The 21,252-nt window shown below is 36.6% G+C and overlaps 1 protein-coding gene across 10 annotated transcripts in view; it reads left to right on the plus strand.

The window, feature by feature from the left end:
* LOC150099238 (uncharacterized) overlaps positions 1–21,252 on the plus strand; it is an 825,097-nt gene that overhangs the window by 324,615 nt on the left and 479,230 nt on the right. For all 10 annotated transcript variants that reach the window (XM_090403353.1, XM_090403348.1, XM_090403355.1 and 7 more), the window contains one exon: positions 5,744–5,875. In XM_090403353.1, coding sequence (XP_090259479.1) covers positions 5,744–5,875 — 132 coding nt within the window. The remainder of the gene's footprint in view (positions 1–5,743; positions 5,876–21,252) is intronic.

A 21,252-nucleotide genomic window follows, 5' to 3' on the forward strand; every position in this document is an offset into this window, starting at 1 on the left:
ACCAAATAGCTTCAAATGTGCTCTTTTCTCTATCCTGCAGTTCTACTTCTATTCTTCTTGGCTGTAGCTCATCAGCTATCATCAGTAACACTCCTTCCCCCTTTTTTTCTTCCTGTCACTCCTGAACACACCATACCCCTCACATTCAATCCCACTAGCTTTATCATCTTCTGTCAGCCATGTTTCACTAATACCAACAACCTGTGGCCTGGAAGTGCCAATCATGGCCAAAAACTCTTCCTTCTTGTTCCTAATACTCCTGGCATTAGCATACATGAATTGCAGAAGCCCATTAGTCCCATCCCTATTTTGATGCCTTATACTAACTATCCCATTCTGATCTGTTGTCCTTCGTACTCGCTCAAGCATATTATACTCATTCATACACTCAGCTGTCTCCCTAAAATATGCATATCTACTCCCCCCCCTTAATAACTCTAGTTTTCCTGATTCTGCACATTCACTTCCACTACATTCGACAACACCTTTTCAAGTCTCCATACACCAAATCCATTCAAATGTAAACCATCCATTTTATATAAATCCTTTCGCCCATCGAACTCATTGCACACATCCACAAATTCCACACCACTCATCAAACATAATTCACTCATAAAGTCATTAGCAATTATGGCCCTCCTTCTATACTCTTCACTGTCATACCGCGTCAACAGACTCGCCATCCTAACTCTCTCACTTTTCTCTTTTGCTACCTCAAGCAATTCCTTCACATCCTCACTCATAGCCTTTTTGTTTCCTTTCAAATCATTTGTACCTGCCACCGCTATCAATTCTTTCACCCACTACTTTTGCATTCTAATTGACTCGCTTACATTCTTAACGTTCGCACCGGGTTGGTGTGATTTTGTTAAACTCCCAACTAACACACCTCTTATTAAGGAATCTCCATACAACACATGCTCTTTCATTTTGTTTACACTCACTATCATACCCTTATTTTTTCTATCATACTTTTGCCGATTATTAGTCGGTACGCTTGGTAAACATTTTTGCCAATGCTCCAGCTGCTGATTTGCCCTATGTATCGCTCCACGTAATAAAGTGATCTCACTCATTGTGTCAGTGTCATCATATTTATTCTCTGATGATTCATTCAATCATTCTGTATGTTTACCTTCATTTTCACTTTCAATGCCACTCTCACAGCTATCAGGTACTACCTCGCAAATATCACCATTCATACCTCGAATATCACTGTTATCTAGATTCTCGCTTTCATCAACGATATCACTCACACTACCTGAAGCATTCTTTAAATCCTCACATTCTTTACACTTTTTGCACACATTCACTCCACTATCGTTGTTTAACTAAACTCCAACCGCTCTCCTCAATACATACATTTCTCAAACGGTACACTGAATCAAATCCTTTAAGTTAAGATTTTTAGACAAATATGGCGACCTGGACGCCATCTTTGTATTCCTCTTTATGGGAGCCATGTGCAGTGATAACCGTATCTATCAATTTACTATTAAAATACTCAAAAAACACACAAAAATCACCCAGACTCGCTAAAATACTAAAAGTAAACAATACTATGTAAATTCATCAATTTTTAATCAAAATATCACTTATCTGCTTAGGAGCTATCCACAAACACGACATATCACATAGCCCTCTAGTCCAAATGATGATTGTAGTTGCGGTTCGTTGTAGTTGGTGAATTGAGTGGTGTAGACAGAGTTGTAGAGTAGGTGACCTTTCTCGATGAGTCATATCCAATGACTCATCGAGGAAGTGTCATGTAATAATAATAATAATAGTAAAGAAAATGAATAATGAATTTCTCAAGTTTTTGAGGTACAAATGCCTTAGGCAGTATGCATCAGAGGCAGTGGTGTAGCTAGAGCTTTTGCCACCCCTCTCAACACACACCAGAAATACTACAAAAAAGTCAAAACCACATATAGGGAAATAAATTAAAACACTATGTTTATTTTTGAAGTAAAACTTTAACATTCTAAAATGTTAGTTTTCTTGCTATTCTGCTAGCAAAATCGTCGATGACAATGGCGAAGTCTACTTCATAGTAACCTAGGTAATTCTTAATCTATTTTATTTAGAAGCCTCGTCTCACAACTAGCAACACTTACAGCATTTGTGAGGAAAATTCACAATAGTATTACAATATTTGGAAATGAGTTCTCGAGACTGTATTTTAGAATTAACTGCAAAAGTTCAAATGGTTCAAAGTGCCCCCTGGGACAGACCCCCCCCCCCCTTAGCTACGCCACTGATCAGAGGGCATGTGAGGATCTAGGTGCATGGATTTCACTCTTTGTTGGGTGGAAATGGTAACCACTTCATAGAATAGTTGAGATATCAATGAGCAGTACATAAAGGTATTTCATTCTTTCACAAATGTGACATTATGCAGAGCTTGAGTGCAGAGGATTATTTTATTTATTTAGCATATGGCTCACACATGAAAAGTTACATTACATTAATCCTTAATATATATGGACATAGTAATAGACATATGTATAATAATAAGACATAATAGAGTCATAAAAGAGACACTCAAGGATAGGCTACAACTGAATGTCTAGGTTGATTATCCAATCGACTGCACTTGGTGTAGCATGGATGAAGTCTGACAGGCTTCCACTGTATGCACCTTAGACACATTCTGCTGTAATATGATTAATTGTCTGGCAGGGTGATCCACAGTCGCACTTGGGTGAGGCAATCATACCCCATTTGTAAAGGTGGTCTGCACATCTGTCATGGTTGGGGCAGATTCGGTTAAGGGCAGACCAAGTTTTCTGAGTTAGGTCAAAACCTGAAGGTATCTGTGTTGGGTCCACTAATTCATGGAAGAATTAGTTGAAGTGTTACACCAGGACTCTTTCCAATTTCTCCTTCATGTTGATATTTGTCTCTGCAAGATTTTTTGCTGTTAAAATTGGAGGTTGCCTTGACTTTGGCCTGTTTATTTCTAGGAGTGGGATGTATTCGTGCAGAGGAAAATCTCTTAGACAACACAATGTTTTTCACACCATTCCTTGAACTCATCACTGTTTATTTACTTCTGCTTGCAACTTATATTAACTTTAATTTATTTTTGTCTCTTTAAAACTTTCTGAAGGGAGGTTTTGATTATTTATTTTCAAATTTAATGATAAAATAAGATGTTTTCTATCTTTACCATGAGATTTTAATGTACTATTGTGAGAAAGATGAGATATTTGTTTATTTGACAAAAATCAAACGAATATTATTATTACTACCCCAAGACCTCATGGAGTGAAAGATTCATCTGGAAGGTCCTTTTATCACACATACAGCTCATCATACCCTGTCTTAAACACACTCAAACTCCCTGCAGATACCACACCCTCAGGCAAGGCATTCCAATCATTTACAACAGTGCATGAAAAAACCTTCTTCTCACTCACCTACTCACATCCTCTTTATACAGTTTCCAAGGATGACTTCTGGTTCTCTCTCCCCCCCCGATGATCTCTCACTATTTTCTGTAGAACTTCTCCAGCATTGATCCTATAACAACCCCTTACTAACTTGTAGGTCTCTATCATGTCCCCCCCCCTCCTTCTGTCCACCAGACTCTGCAAATTACATCTTCTCAATCTTTCCTCATACTCGACATTCCAGAGGTTAGAAACTACCTTAATCAGTCGCCTTTGGACCCTTTCCAACATCTCTTCATCCTTCTGAAAACCAGTGACCAAATCTGGGCACAATAGTCCATGTGTAACCTAATCAAAGCCTTATACAACAGAACAAGAATCTCCCTACTTCTACACATCAGTGTCCTGCACATCATTTCCAGAAGCCTTTGTGTTGTCTTCACAATTTTGGCTATGTGTCCCCTAAATTTCAGATCCTTATCCACTATCATCCCCAGATCTCTTATTTCCTCCATCTCCAACAATATATCCTCACCAAACATAAATTCTGCATCCCATCTTTGTTTTCCAAATTTTAAAACCTTACATTTTGCAACATTGAACTCACATCCCCATTCCCATGCCCAGTCACTCAATTTGTTCAAGTCTTCTTGTAAGGCCACAACATCTTCTCTTCTCTTTGTGGTTCCTCACAACTTTGCATCATCTGCAAACAACTGAATATATCTATCCAAATCTTCACCAATATCATTAATATACAGGTTAAACAGTAATGGCCCTAAAAAAGACCCCTGAGGCACTACACTAATGACACCTTCCCTTTTCCTGGATATCGCCCCCCCACACACACACACAACTTGTTGATACCTGTCAGATAGCAAGTCTCCAATCCAATGCACTAATCTAATATCCAACTCTGTCTGCTCTAGTTTGACTGTCAACTTATCATGAGGTAATCTATCAAAAGCCTTTGCAAAATCCAAGTATATTACTGTGTATCCTTCTCCTCTGTCCAAGGAAGCAGTCACTTTATTGTAATAAGTAAGTAGATTATTAAAACATGACCTCCCTTTAGCAAATCCATGCTGTCCATCAAAGAAAATACCATTGTTGTCAACCCAATTCTTGATCCTAGTTCTCACAAGCTTGTCTAACAACTTAACTACAACACCTGACACACAGATAGGCCTATAGTTTGTTGCTTGAGTTCTATCACCTCCTTTATGAACTGAGACAATCTTGCCCTCCTCTCACTCCTTAGGAACTTGACTGAGTGCAAGACTCGTATTAAAAAAATATGTCAAGGCCGCCGTCAACTCCCTGGCACATTCCTCCAGAATACGTGACGATATATTATCAAGTCCAACAGCATTATTAACATCTAGTTTGCTCAACTCCCCATACACCTCTTGCTCACTTACAGTCAGTCTCTCCTCCCCATCAACTTCTCTCAATCTCTCTCTCTCTCCATGAAGTCACATTCACAAGATTGAAAGACCTTTATGAACTGCTCATTAAGTATCTCCACCACACATTCTGCAACAGCTGCCTTTATACCATTTTCTCCAATCAATGTCATCCTTCCATAATTATTCTTTCTTTTGCTGGCTACATATCGAAAGAACTCCTTAGCATTCGTTTTGGCTTCATTAGCTAACTGCTGTTCATACCTCACTTTCGCTACCCTCACCAACCAAGTCATCCTCCTTGCCTGGTCTTTGTAAACTTCGTGGAATTGGTTATTTCCACTTTTCTTATGCTGCTTCCATAATGCCCTTTTTCTCTGTATTGCATGCTTAATCTCTTTATTCATCCATCTTACACCTACCTTATTTAACCTTCTCACCCTTGGAATACATTTAGACATTGCATCTACTAGATAGTTTTTGAAAATCTCCCAAGCTGCACTGATTTCTTTTCTAGCTAACTCCTCATTCCATGCTACACCTGCAAGCTGTTTCCTGAGCTCTTCATAATCAACCCCCCCCCCTTGTAGTTCCACATATACCCTTTTCTCACAGAGGTCCTCACACTGCTGGCAACCACCGTAATCAATCACTTCATGGTCACTCTCACCAATTGGTGGATGATTTGACACCTCATTTATAATTACATCCTCTGATGAGATGACCAAATCCAATACCCTCAGTCCTTGCTTGCCCTCTGTTACATACTGTCTGAGGTAGTTATCCCTCAAAAACTCAAGAAACTCATTTTCTTTACTTGCAGTTGCTATCTCATCATTCTAATCTATATTGCCATAATTAAAATCGTCCATAATGATCACCCAAATATAATACAACACTCACTCCCTTTTGCTGGGAATTGACATTCTTATTTTGTTTTAGGGTGATAAAGGAGACAAAGGTGATAGAGGACTTACAACAACTCTTGATGGTAATGCTTTCCCTACAGGATTTATTGAAGGACCTCCTGGACCACCTGGGCCACCTGGACCTGCAGGACCTCCTGGCAGGAAGGTAAGGTTTTGGAAATTCATTCATTTATTTATTTATTTATTTTTTGTTGAAGTTCTGTATTTAATATAGAACAAAATCAAATTCATTATTTAAGCATATCTATATATCTGTTTTGATTTATGACTATCTAATAGAATTAATTATATATTTCACAGATAATTTCCTTTCTTTTCCTGTACCATACTCTAATAATGATTTGAACTAGTTTCATGTTTTAGGCCATATACCTTTTCTACAGATACATAATAAAGCTATAGAAATACCTTTAATCCACTCAGTATGTTTTTGAGAGCATTTTGTATGCAACAGCCAATTTGTATATGCTTTTTGTAAAGAAACGAGTATCTCAAAAGAAACCTGAAACTTACTATCTTAGTTTGGAACCGAAAGAATTTTCAGTATAGGAGAGCCTGTATATACAAAAATAAGTTGATTAACTTTTCCACTTTTCTAGACATATACTTCATTGCTTGTGATAATATATCAGGTATGATGGACTATTCTTTTCTTTCATCATCATAATCAAAGCTCAACAATGTGCTCACACAAGCTGAGTAGATTTTGCCATCTGTAGAGTAGGGAAAACTGGACAACACAGAATATTTTTTATTTAAGAAAAAAAAATTCTATATAAAATCTTTTTAACTTAAAAAAAAAAAGCTTTTTTTTTAAGAAAGAATGACAAACAATGCTGCCATAACATCCTCTTTGTTGGATATGGCATATTACTGTCACATTGTGCAGCATTCTTGTCTACCATAATTAAAGATAATTATGCTGTCTCACTTTTTGGTAAAAAAAATGGGGGGGAGGACTGGGTGAATACATTTTTTGCATGGTGTATATTTTTGCATAATTTGTTGAGCCCTGATCATGACGACTATTCTATGTATCATGTCTCATAATAATGTGTCCATGTTGGACAGATTACTGTGACACATAACTTGAAAAAACTTGTAAATCACATGATATGAGTCAAGAATCATTTTGATTGTATTATAATTACTTAACTTTTGTATAATGAATAATTTCTCCTTTGAAGCATAGTTTTGCTAGAATCAGAATTTGCATTAATTTGTTTAAAATTTTTGAAAAAAACTGCTTTAATAATAATAAAAAAATCTTGCTAAGTTTTATTCGCTGTTCATGCATTTAACCAAACCTGATGTCTTCAGTACAGAAAAGTACATTTATGCCAAACTGGACATAAATTTCAGACTGTCAAAATACTTGCAAGATGTTTTGACAACAACCAACAACCTTCATCACTGTTAAAAAACTTGTAAGATTGGCCAAAAACCATACAAGAGAAACATCTTGTATCAAAAGAAATCAGCAGACTGGGATTAAAAAAACAACAACATAACTTGCATGTAGTCATAACATGCCTGTAGCAATATGAATATACTGCTAGCTTTGATGGTGCATTAGATGAAGTATATCTGCTGACATCTCTTGCTTGATATTACAAACAATTTAACACTTCCTAAACTTACAGATTTTTTTTTTAATGGGAAGAATAAGATTAACACAAAAAATATCATTTCATCCTTCTCTTCTGTATAAAAAAGGTGGAGGCTACTAAGAACAACATCTTTTCAGTTCAGTCTGTTAGCAAGTTATTTAAATTTCTGAAGGAGTTTGGTTGGTTTAGCTATTACTATCCATTTCCCTCGTGGTCTTGCTGGAGGTATCTTTTCTATTCTTTTGTTTTTGAGTATTTGTGGAATCCTTTCAGTAGGACATTCCTTCCACAAGTTCACACCCCTGTTTTTCTTTGATTCTTGCTATTATTGGAATTTGGTAGTTTTTTTTTTTTTTTTTTTGGATTTTCTCATTGAATTTCATCCCAGTCCATACTTTGCACCATAAAACTCTGTGAGAAGTAGCATTGAGCTATAATACAGGGTGGTCATAAATTAACTTTCCCTCTTTGGAGGTGTATCTGTAGCTAAAACTAATACATGCAATGAGACCACATTTTATATTGAAACTTTTGAAGGCATGGGGAGATGAATTCCTCCAAAAATGATTTAGTACCAAAAGTCGTCAATAGGGGAAATTTTGGTGCTGGCAGAGCGAAAACAGTCAAATATTTGCAGTAAATATTTGACTTGCATGTCTTGAAAGAGAACATAAAATGGGCTGTTATGAACATTCAATCCGACTCCTTATGCTCAGCTGTAGAGCATGTCGCACACCGGATGCAATTTGTTGTACACAAGAAAGGTCAGCACATTGACAATCGTGTATGTGGTCCAGGGGACCCTGATTCTGATGAATAAAACATTATTTCCAGTGAGTTCAATCACTACATTCATTTCTGTGTTTCTCACAAGTTGTTGTTTTAGTTTAATTATTATTGTTCTTATTATCATTGTAATGCACCACATATCCAGCTGGAATGAGTGACGCGGCTGTCGCTTACACCGTCGAAATGTTATTATTCCATTTTATCTGCCTTTAATGTAATTATCCGCTTGTATTTAGCTCTGCCAGCACCAAAATTTCCACTATCCGCGACTTTTGGTACTGAATCTTTTTTTTTCGCGGAATTCATCTCCCCATGCCTTCAAAAGTCTCAATATAAAATTTGGTCTCATTCCATTTATTGGTTTTAGCTACAGATGCCTCCAAAGAGAGAAAGTTATTTTATGGCCACCCTGTACTTTGATTTTAAGTTCTTCAGAGAGATGCATATTTTTCCAAATATTTTTGTTTGTCATAGTAAAATTGAACTTTTAATTTATTTTCTTTCAAATGCTGTTTACCCATGGAATATCCATTCTTGCTTCCTATGACTAGCTATGCATTTCCATTATTAAAATGAAATACATAGGTCAGTCCTATTGCAGTAAAGATTTACTATGGAACTAGAGGGAGAAAGAGAGAGAGAGAGAGAGAGAGAGAGAAAAAAAAAATTAGCTACCATTTCTAGATAATGGTAACAAAAACTGGGAATGTAGAGAAAGCTGATCTCTTCAGACAGCTGTAACTGAATGGATGTAATAAAAGAAAAAACACACAAACTACTTTTGGTTTTATTAATAATAGAAGTTTTGTTAATATACAAGCATGTTTCTATTAAGATCTTTTAAGAATATCACTTAAATATAGCATTCAGATTGGTTCAGAAACTGCAGTCTATCCAAGGAACTCTAGCCCTGTGATACCTGGTGTATATAAAAAAAGGATATTCATGCAGAAAAATGTGTAGAATCTTTGTGCCTGTATTGGACAGACCTAGACAGTCTTAGAAATCCAATATTCTTCTTCTTTTTATTTATATAGGTACTGCATGGAGTCAAAAGATTCATTGTGGGAGAGCCACACTACAGTAGTCTTATACACAGGTTCACTTTCTGTGGTTTTAGTTACCCGTGGTCAACCCCAGTCCGAAAATATTAAATGGAAAATTCCAGAAATAATTCATAAGTTTTAAATTGTGTGGCGTTCTGAGTAGCATGATGAAATCTCACACTGTCTCACTCCATCCCACCCAGGATGTGAATCATTCTTTTGTCCAGCATATCCACAACACTGTACTGTATATGCTATCTGCCTACTAGTCACTTATTAGCCATCCTGGTTATCAGATCAATTGCCATGGTATCGCAGGGCTTCTGTTCAAGTAACTCTAATTTTACTTAATAATGGCCCTAAAGTGCAAAGGTAGTGATGCTGGTAATTCAGATGTGCCAAAAAGAAGTTGTAAAGTGCTTCCTTTAAGGGGAAAAGGTGAAAGTGTTTGATTTCATAAGGAAAGAAAAAAAAATCATATCCTGAGGTTGCTAAAATTCCATTCACATTTACGTAACATTTATTACAGTATATTGTTATAATTGTTCTATTTTATTATTAGTTATTGTTATGAATCTCTTACTGTACCTAATTTATAAATTAAACTTTATCATAGGTATGTATGTATAGGAAAAAAACATAGTATATATAGGGTTCGATATTATTGGGAGTTCCAGGTATCTACTGGGGGTCTTGTAACATATCCTCGTGGAAAGGGGGGGGCTACTGTATCTATTAACACAATACCTATCATACATCTTAAACTTATTCACTGTTGGGGCACTCACAACTACCTCTGAAAATTTATCCCACTCATTCACCACTCTCTAAGTAAAGAACCTAGTCTGCACAACCTTACTAACCACACTCATAGACAAGATACCCCTTGTTTTCCTCTTACTCCCCATGTATTGAAAAATTTCTTTTGTGTCAATCTTATAGAATCCTTTAGTAACTTATAAGTTTCCATCATATTCCCTAAACTCTGCAACCTGCACACTTTCAATTTATCCTCATAGGAACATTCCACAAACCTGCTGTGAACTTAGTCACTCATCACTGAATCCTCTCCACGACCTCTCGGCCCATTAGAAATGCAGGTAACCAAATCTGTGCACAATAATCAACACATGGTCGAATCATAGTCTTATAAAGAGGGATAATAACCTCCTTATCTTTACTTGTCAGTGTGTTCTTCAACATCCAAGTAATTTCCTGACTATTTTGCTAGCTCTTGCAATATGTCTCGTGGAAAGGCTTAGACGTTGGTTATGCATTTTTTACTAAATAATTTAAGGAAATTACAACGGCAACTAGGATATACATTAAAATAAATTTTAATATACTTCAATATTTCGACAACGTCACGTTGCATTTTCAAGAAACTTAAGAACAGGACATGTGCATGCAGGCACAACAAACAGTAAGTGAGGAAGAAGGGAGAAATAGGCGAGATTTCTTTAGGAGAAATAATAGCTTCCTGCTTCTTCCTCACTTACTGTTTGTTGTGCCTGCGTGCACGTGTCTTGTTCTTAAGTTTCTTGAAAATGGCAACATGACGTTGCCGAAATATTGAAGTATATTAAAATTTATTTTAATGTATATCCTAGTTGATGTTGTAATTTTCTTGCAATATGTATGCTGAATTTCAAATCTCTACCCACCATCAACCTCAGATCTCTAGCTTTATCAATTTCCTGTAATCTTGTACCATCAATATGATACGAAGTATATAATTCTTTCATCCCAAAGTGCATTAGCTTACATTTTACAACATTAAATTGACAACCATTGTCCTTTGTCCCCACTGTCAATTTATTTAACTCATCCTGCAAGATATCTCAATCACCTTTATCCACTATTGACCTCTCCAGTTTTGCATCATCAGCAAACAACTGAATATCCCCCCCCCTCTCAAATCTTTCACTATGATGAAATATTTTTATCATTAATGTATAAATTAAAGAGTAGTGATCCTAGCACAGAGTCCTGTAGTACTCCGTCACCCTCGTTCACTTTGATTCCACTCCACTGTACACCATCCTCTGATGTCTGTCTATCAGCAACCCCCCCCCCTCTCTATCCATGCTACCAACCTCATATCCATTCCCATTTGCTCCAAATTATGTAATAATTTTCCATGTCAATTTTTCTGGAATGTTAATTTAATTTTCTGTCAAATGCCTTTGCAAAGTCCAGTAGTATCATAGTATAGCCATTTTCTTTATCCAATTCCTCTGTCACCTTATTATAAAATGTTAATAAATTACTGAGGCAGGAAAAAGCTTTTATAAAGCCATGCTGTTCCTATAGAGTATCGTATTCCTATCCATCTGTTTTACTTTTAACCAACTTTTCCAATACTTTAACCACCATTCCAGAGATACTGACTGGTTCTGTAATTTGCTACTTCTGTTTTGGAGCCATCTTTATGTAATGGAACTGTTTTATCCTCTTTCCACTCCTCGGAACTTGCCAGATTCTGCAAATGTACATTGTAGACCAAACAAGTCTGATTGGGTAACGATTCCCCCCCCCCCCTTTTTTTTTTAAGGGAAAATTTATTTATTTAATCCTTACTTGAGTTCCTTTTTCTTGAATAAAGGAAAGCATTACTAATCATCAATATAGTTTTAAGTAATTAATTGACATTTTATTTATTTCTCCAAACTGATGATGATAATGTGCTGTTGATAATAAGGAGAATCGTTTTTCATCTAAGACTGTTAAACCTAACTAGCTTGAAAAAGATCTGGAAAATTACTCTCATAGGTGAGCAAAGGAATGGAGAGCATATTTGTTTTGCTTGAAGAGTGTTGGGTGAATAGAATATTTAGTTGTAAAACAGGGGTGGGTTTTTGGAACACTGTATGATATGCTCTGTGATAGAATGCGTCTTAATTAGAAGAAACACACGTATAAACCACAGTGAAAATTATTTAATTGTAAATATTTTTTTTTTTTTTTTTTTTTTGTACTACTTGAGCACGTTATGCACGTTTTCATGAGATTCTATTGTAATCATGCGCCCTAACTGTATGTTATTCCTAATTTTGTTTAAATACTGTACTGATGATGTCCTAAGATACTTAGGATGAAATATTTACAATTAAATAATTTTCACTGTGGTTTATACGTGTGTTTCTTCTAATTATGAACGCACCACAGGTTTCTTTATTTAAAAAAAAATAGAATGTGTCTTGCAACTAGTTTGTGCAATTTTCTAATAATGATAAGAAGAAAAGAAGAAAATTATAGCTAGAATGTGAATCTAGATTTTCTTTCCTGACCAGGTGTCAATGATGAAACTACCACACAGGTGTGTAGTTGAATTCTTGATAAAACTTTAAAATGGTATATATATCCTGAAAGAAGCATAGCAGATATTATGTAGTATGACATAATTAGTATTTCATCCCTACTTTCTTTCCTATCATCAGCTTTCTTCCAAATTAATCTATTATTTCTTAGGTCTCTGATTTGATCAGCTTTTATATTTTGAACTTCTAAAGCACTCTTATCATCTTATCCCAACAGTGAAATGTGCAGAAGAATCTTCAGAGGAGCAGACCTCTATAAACAACCCGGGCTCAGCTGGCTCTGGCTGTCAGTATCCGGTTAGGGCCCCTACCTAGGGTTACAGGGAAAAATAAAGGATTCAATCCTCTGGCAAAGGGAAGCAGCTTTGTCAGTACTGACACAAGGTTGAAGTCTCATGATGACGGTAAAGCTTCTGATTAGAAAATTGCAGATGGCAATACAGTTTATTGTGTATGTCTGTAATACTGCAGAGCAGAAAGCAAATGGAGAAACTACTGCTCTATTCTCTCTCTATACTAACCACCATGCCGAGCAAATCTACACAAATGGTCCCAAGTTACCGGCGTCCCTTAAATGGGACAGGGGTGCAAAGAATCCCCTGGCTCAACATGGTGTGCTCAGTAAAACTAGGAACTTGGAATGTCAGAACCTTGTATGAAGCAGGTAAGCTAAGAAATGCTATCCAAGAAATGAAAAGACTTGAAATTGGAATTTTAGGAATGAGTGAAGTTAGGTGGCCAGGATCAGGCAAAACTCAAGTCAATGACATGACAATGTATCACTCTGGAAGTTGTGAAAACAACCATCAAAACGGAGTTGGAATAATAATAAACAAAGAGATCAATAAGTCACTGTTGAGCTTCATCCCTTACTCAGATAGGATGATGTTATTAAAACTGAAAGGACAACTACTAGATGTTAATCTTATACAAGTCTATGCCCCTACTGCTGACAAGAGTGATACCGAGATTGAAGAATTTTATGATCAATTAAAAGAACTAATGAAAAATACAAAAAAGCATGATATTAACATAGTCATGGGTGATTTCAATGCTAAAGTTGGGAAAGGTAGAAGTGGAGATGTAGTTGGCGAACATGGACTGGGCACAAGAAATGAGAGAGGTGACTGTCTTTTTCAATGACTGCCAGGAAGAGGAGCTAATAATCACAAACGCATGGTTTAAGCTACCACCTCGAAGATTGTATACTTGGCGATCACCACAGGATAATAATGGGAATATAGTCAGAAACCAAATTGATTACTTACTAATTAATCAACGATTTTGAAGTTCTATAAAGAGTACAAAAACCTATCCTAGTGCAGATATTGCTTCTGATCATAACCTACTGGTGGCAGAGTTACAACTTAGACTGAAAGCTATGCTTAAGAAACATCAACAAAAAAGGTTTGATTTGGAAAAATTAAAAAACACAGAGATAAGAAGCAAATTGAGTCAAGATCTGAATCAAGAGCTAGCACTTATCAAGAATGATGACATCATGAGGGTTGATGAATCGTGGGACAAATTGAAATCTGTCTTCATAGAGAAATGTACCAATACCTTATGTCCTAATAGAGCAGTAAAAAAGAAAGATTGGATGACTGATGAAATTCTTTCTCTCGTGGATCAACGCAGATCATATAAAAATCATAATCCAACAAAATATACAGAGGTTCAGAAAATTATTAAATACAAGATCAAAAAAGCAAAAGAAATCTGGATGAATGAAAAATGTAACGAAATAGAAATTCTACAGGAAAAACATGACAATTTTAATCTACACATAAAGATGAAAGAGACCTCAGGTATATATAAGAAAAAACAATTCTGTATCCTTCGAAACAAAAAGGGAGAAATTATATCCAAAAAGGATGACAAAATACAAGAATGGGTGAAATATATAGAAGAACTCTTTACTGATGACAGACAGAACCCATAAAATACTTATGAACATATGGAAGTTCCATGCATTCTAAAATCAGAGGTAGAATGTGCATTGAACTCAGCTAAAAATGGTAAAGCCCTAGGACCAGATAGAATACCGGCAGAAATAGTAAGGTTATTAGAAGGTGACAACATTAACATATTAGTAAAGCTATTTAATAAGATCTACGATACAGGCATAGTCCCTCAGGACTGGTTACAGTCGACCTTCATCATGCTACCTAAAAAAGTAAATGCGAAAACTTGTAATGACTATAGAATGATCAGCCTAATGAGTCACGTTCTCAAAATGTTTCTGAAAATAATTCAAAAAAGAATATACAGAAAATGTGAAGACACCATCAGTGATACCCAATTCGGCTTTAGAAAAGGCTTGGGAACAAGAGAGGCCCTTTTCTGTTCTCAGATCTTATTTCAAAAATGTATTGACCAAAACAAGGTAATATTCATTTGCTTCATCAACTTCGAGAAAGCATTTGACAAAGTCCAACATGCTAAAATGATTGTACTATTAAAGAGAATTGGATTAGATGGTAAAGACATCAGGATCATTGAAAACTTATATTGGAACCAAAAGGCATCTGTTCAAGTTGATGACATTATTACAGACTCCATTAGCATCAAACGAGGAGTAGGGCAAGGATGTGTGCTGTCACCTCTTCTTTTTAACATCTACTCAGAAGCCATATTTCAAAAAGTCTTGGAAGGAAGAAAGGAAGGGATTAGTGTAAATGGTGAAATCATCAGTAACATCTGATATGCCGATGATACAGCTCTTCTGGCTGACAATATTCAGGATCTTCAAAATCTTTTGGAGCTAATAAATGCAGAGAGTGAAAAAATGGGATTAAAAATAAATATCACCAAAACTAAATTCATGGTCATAAGTAAGAAACCAATTCTTAAATACTTAATTTAAAGCACTTTCTTTAAATAGGAAACAAATAGAAAGAGTGACAAAGTTTAAATATCTCAGATGCTGGTTAAATGAAGATTGCAATCCAGAAATGGAAATAAAAGTTAGAATTGAAATGGCAAGAAAAAATTTTCTCTTGATGAGATCAACACTGTGTAACCGCAGTTTAAACTAAGAGCTTAGAGTACGCATGGTTAAATGCTATGTATGGTCTGTACTGCTGTACGGTGCAGAAACTTGGACCTTGAAGACAACATCAATAAAAAGACTTGCCTTTGAGATGTGGTTATAAGACGAATGTTAAAAATCCCATGGACAGCAAAAACGTCCAATCGGGAAGTACCGAAACAAATGGGGAAATCATGTGAACTTTTAGATACCATAAAAAGAAGGAAAACTGCATATCTTGGTCACCTACTTCGTAATGAAAAATATAAGATACTTCAATTGATTATAAAAGGGAAGATAAATGGAAGAAGAGGACAAGGAAGACGAAGAAAATCTTGGCTGGCAGATATCAGACAGTGGACTGGTATGAACTCTGAGAGACTGCTCAGAATAGCTGAGAATCGCTCAAAATTTGCCAAGGTGGTCGCCGACCTCCGATAGGAGATGGCACTCAAAGAAAAAGAAGAAGAAAGCACTCCTAACTTTATCAATCACCTTTATCTTGGTTATCCTCTAGGTGCTATTTTTGCTTCAAACACTTCTGTTAATCTTTCAGATACCACTTCTGTTAATCTTTCAGATACCACTTCTGTTAATCTTTCAGATACCATTCTGATCTTAATTAGAATGACCACATCATTTTGGATTAGTTTTGCTTACACACTCATGAATATTAATAATGTGAAGTTTTTCCCTAATGTCTTTATTTTTAATATAGTTCTACCATTGATTATATCTGCTCACGCTCCTAACTTTCCTCAGAATCTCAGTTTTTAATCAACTGTTTTTTTTATAATCCAATCATGTGAATAAAATTATTAAAATTATTAAAATTATTACTATTATTCAGGTTCCTTATGTAGTCATAAGAATCATCGTGAAAGGCCATCTTTCATGATGAGTCAACCTAAAGTTTTTTCACACCACTACTTAAACTCATTCACTGTCTGCACCCTTGGCATCCTCTCAGACAATGAATTTTTAACCATTCTCTATGCAGAAAAAGTACTTCTTATCCTTTTATTCACCACCTACTTTCATAACTTCCAGGGATGGTCCATTACATGTCATAGGTTTATTGGTTTGGTATAGTGTTGGATGCAGAATATAATCTCGAAAGTGACAAAATTGAATAGGCTAGTTGATACGAGGTGTAATGGTAGTTGGGAATAAAAGGCGGAAGATTTTAGCATTGGTTAGTGTAGCTGCACCAAATGAGTTTGTACGACAGCAGAAGTAATTTTAAAAACACCTGCTGTTTTTAAAAAAAACATAGAAAGAATACATTAGCCACAGTAAATAACTTTAATAAAATAAAATGATTAAAGTGCTAATGAGCAGATGATGTAGTTACATAAATAAAATTTCAGTGTGTGGTATTTTCAGAGATGATAGAGAGAGAGAGAGAGAGAGAATAAGGGAAGAGTACTGCTGATGGTACCAGATAAATTGCAATGATAAGAGAGTAGGAGATCAGGAGGGCATAGATATGAATGGTAATTCATTTGAGGCAGTCTTATCAAATAAAGGCCAGCAGGATAAAATATACAGTTGGTGGATGTGCCATGGAGTACAATAACCAATGTGAAGACATGCATCAGTAAATTAGCACAGCGAGTACAGGTCAAGTAATTAGTATGGAACCTTCAACTACAGGGACATACAGTAGATTGAAAGGAGGAAAGACACACAGTGGGAAGGAAATGGAATTTATTTATCTATTTAGAGATAATTACTTAAAAAAGCATGTGATAGAGGGGACTCAGGGTGCTGTTCTAGTTATGGGATCAGAAGATCTGTCTGTAGCCAAGGTAGCCACATAGCCTAAAATTGGAGAGAGTGATCATGTAATCTTGACCTAAGAGATTGCTAAAAGTAAATTTTTATTTAAGAATGGGTAAATGTGGAACTACAGGGCAGGTGATTATGACAAGCTTAGGAGGAAACTTAAAGCACTATCATGGCATAAGAATCTGCATGGGGAAATGGTCAAGGAGTATCTGAAGAAAGCAATATATCAGACTGTATAGCCAAGATCAGAAGGATTAATCCAGTAGGAGTTAAATGGAGGGTATATTAGGAGAAGACAAAATCAGATTATGTGAACAATTTGGCCAAGCACACCGACTGGTTCATTGAGTTATTTTCTAAGTGAAAGTAAAGGGGAAAATGACTATGGAAGGACAACATTAATGAGTGCTGATGGTAGTAAGATGACAGAAGTAGACAAAAGAGTTGAGTTACTGAGTAACCACTTTGCAAAGATCTATTACCCAATTGAGGATATTTCTGTGACAGGAGCTGATATGAGAATGGAGGTTGATGATTTGGAAGTATGTAGGATGTATTGCAGAATCTCAATATAAATATTTTTACATTTGGAACACACTCTCCTCCTGCACCTCTAAACCTCGAACCTGTCCTATCCCTCTAGTATTAAAATTTACTCCTCCAGGATGAAATACTCCAATAAAGTGTTCATTGAACAATTCCACTACGTCCTCTGCATCAGTCACTCAATTCCCATTTTTATCCCACAATGTCATTCTTCCACAATCATTTCTCCTTCTATGGCCACATAGCTAAAAAATTCCCTAGAATTTTCTTTGGATCTTAGGGCCAATCTCTTCTCATATTCCAGTTTTACCTTTTACCATACTAGTCACTCTCCTGGCCTGTGTCTTATATTCTTCATGCATCTGCTCTTCACCTGTCTCCTTATGTCTCTTCCATAACCTCTTTTCACGTGCAGTTCCTGTTTAATATTGTTTGTCATCCACTTTACACCAAATTGTGTGTTCTTCTTCACTGTGGAATACAGCTTACTATTGCTGCTAACAAATATTCCTTCACAATTTCCCAAGCACTAATGATATCTTGGCCTTCCAATTCCTCCCTCCATGAAACTTTCCCAAGTTGATATCTAAGACTATTATAATCACCTGCCTTAAAATTCCACATACGTTCCTGTCTCTTTGATACTCCTGCATGTCTATTCATCTTCAAAGTCAAAACCACATGGTCACTCTCTCTCCAATTGGTGGGAGAGATGTCATTATTATTATTACTATTATTATTACTGGAATCTATTCACTCCATGGAGTCATTAGATTCATCGTGGGAGACCCAAGTCATCTCAGTTATTATCAACTCTTCTGATGCTATAACCAAATCCAAGACTCTTGAACCTCTTGTTCCCTCTATTACATGTTGCCTAAGACATTTGTTCCTCAAGAATTCTAGAAATTCCATTCCCTTATTACTACATGCATTTTCCCCTTCTCAACTTATACTGCTGTAGTTAAAATCTCCCATAGCAATCATTCTTCTTGCACTTGCCAAGCTCAACTGTCTAAACATCTCTTGGTCCCCACCCTCTGTGCTCCTTATTTTGTAACAACACCCCACTGACCTTCCCTCCCTTTCATAATCCCATCTGGATTAATCTGATAAAATCCCATCACTAACTTAATCATCTCTATCATATCACCTTTTTTTCTCCTATCCACGGAACCCTGCAATCCACATTTCTTCAACCTCTCTCCATAGCGAGCATTCCAGAGTCCTAATATTGTCTTAGTCATTTTTCTCTGGACTCTCTCCACATCACATTTGGTCACCTGGTTTTCACCATACATCATATACAGCGCCACAGCCACCTCCTTATCTCTTCATGTTAGAGTACTTCGTATCATGCTTTACTTATAAAGCATCGTGTGGATGTATGCTTTATATAGAAAGGAAATGATCTACCATCTCCTTAAAGGTTCCTACTACTTTCTTCTAAATAATTAATTATAATTAATTAATCTGGGTTATGTTAAAGTTATTACTGCAATATTATTATTATTATTATTATTATTCAGGCCTCCATGGAGTCAAAAGACTCATCGTGGGAGGTTCTTTCTAAGAAACACAAAGTCTATCAAGAATCATCGAGAGGAGTTCCCCCCCCCCAAAAAAAAAACACAGAGTCTATCATACCACTCCTTAAACTCATTGACCATTCTCGCTCTCACCACTCACTCAGGCAATGCTTTCCATGGTTCAACCACCCTCCATGCAAAGAAACTACTCCTCACTCTCTTGCTCACAGTTTCCTTTCGTAACTTCCAGGGATGGCCTCTTGTCATCACTCCTTCCTACTGTTCAACCAAGCGAAAGAACTCCCCAGTGTCAACCCTGCAACCACTTCTCAACAGTTTAAAAGTCTCAATCATATCACCTCTCCTTCTTCTAGCTACCAAACTCTGCAGTCCACATTCCCTCAGCTGATCCTCACTAATATTAACTAACATTATACAGTCCTGAAACCATCTTTGTTATCTGCTGCTGTACCCTTTACACAGTTAATTTATCCCCTTCAAATCCTGGGTACCGAATTTGAGAACAATAGTCCAAGTGTGGTCTGATCAGGGTCTTATACAACGGAATGATAACTGTTTTATCTCTGCAGGTCATTGTCCTTCATTATTGCAGCAATCCTCTGTGTTACCTTCACCACCTTTGCGATATGTCCCCTAAATTTCAGGTTTCTATCAATCATCAACCCCAGATCTCCTGTCTTCCCTACTTCCTCCATTATAACTCCTCCCATAGAGTATGCAGTGTTTCATCGATGTTTCCCAAACCTCAAGACCTTACATTTTGCTGCATTAAACCGACACTCCCCTTCATTTGCCCATCTATCTAGCTTATTCAAATCCTCTTGCAGGACTGCTGCACCTGCATTATTACTAATAATCCTTCCCAGCTTTGCATCATCTGCAAACAACTGAATATCCCCTTGCAATCAACTGACAATGTCATTGATATAAAGGTCAAACAATATAGGTCCCAGTACTGAGCCCTGTGGGACCCCACTTGTAACCCTCTGCTTCCTTGAAACTGCCCCACCATACACAACTCTCTGATACCTATCGGACAGCCAATCCTGAATCCAGTTGACCAATCTGACATCCAGACCCATGTGCTGCAACTTAAATATCAGCTTATCATGTGGCACCCTGTCAAATGCCTTTGCTAAGTCTAAGAAAATGGCAGTATATGCCTTTCCCTCATCTAATGCTCTTGTAACTTTATCATAAAAGGCTAGCATATTGCTAAAACAAGAGTGTCCCTTCACAAATCCATGTTGACTCTCACAGATAACATTACCCTCATCTGAGCAATGCTGTATACGGTCCTTCACTACTTTCTCCAAGATCTTACTAACTACTGATGACACACAAACTGGTCTATAATTTGACACTTCCAGTCTGCTACCGCTCTTATGCAATGGCACTATCTTACCTTCCTTCTATTCCATGGGCACCTATCCAGCAGCCAGACTTTCATTGAAAAGCCAGGTCAAAGGCACTGTCAATTCCCTAGCACATTCTCTCAAAACTCGTGGTGAAATACCATCCAGTCCCAAAGCTTTAGTGGCATCCAGAGTACTCAGTATTTGAAACACACTCTCCTCCTGTACCTCTAAATCTTCAACCTGCCCTATCCCTCTAGCATTAAAACTGACTCCTTCAGGATGAAATACTCCAATAAAGTGTTCATTGAACAATTCTACTATGTCCTCTGCATCAGTCACTCTATTCCCATTTTTATCCCACAATATCATTCTTCCACAGTCATTTCTCCTCCTACTGGCCACATATCTAAAAAATTCCCTAGGATTTTCTTTGGATCTTAGGGATAATCTCCTCTCATATTCCAGTTTCGTCTTCCTTACC

The sequence above is a fragment of the Typopeltis vanoorti genome, chromosome 14 (assembly GCF_054136105.1).
Source record: "Typopeltis vanoorti isolate ZY-2024b chromosome 14, IOZ_Tvanoo_1.0, whole genome shotgun sequence".
NCBI lineage: Eukaryota > Metazoa > Arthropoda > Arachnida > Uropygi > Thelyphonidae > Typopeltis > Typopeltis vanoorti.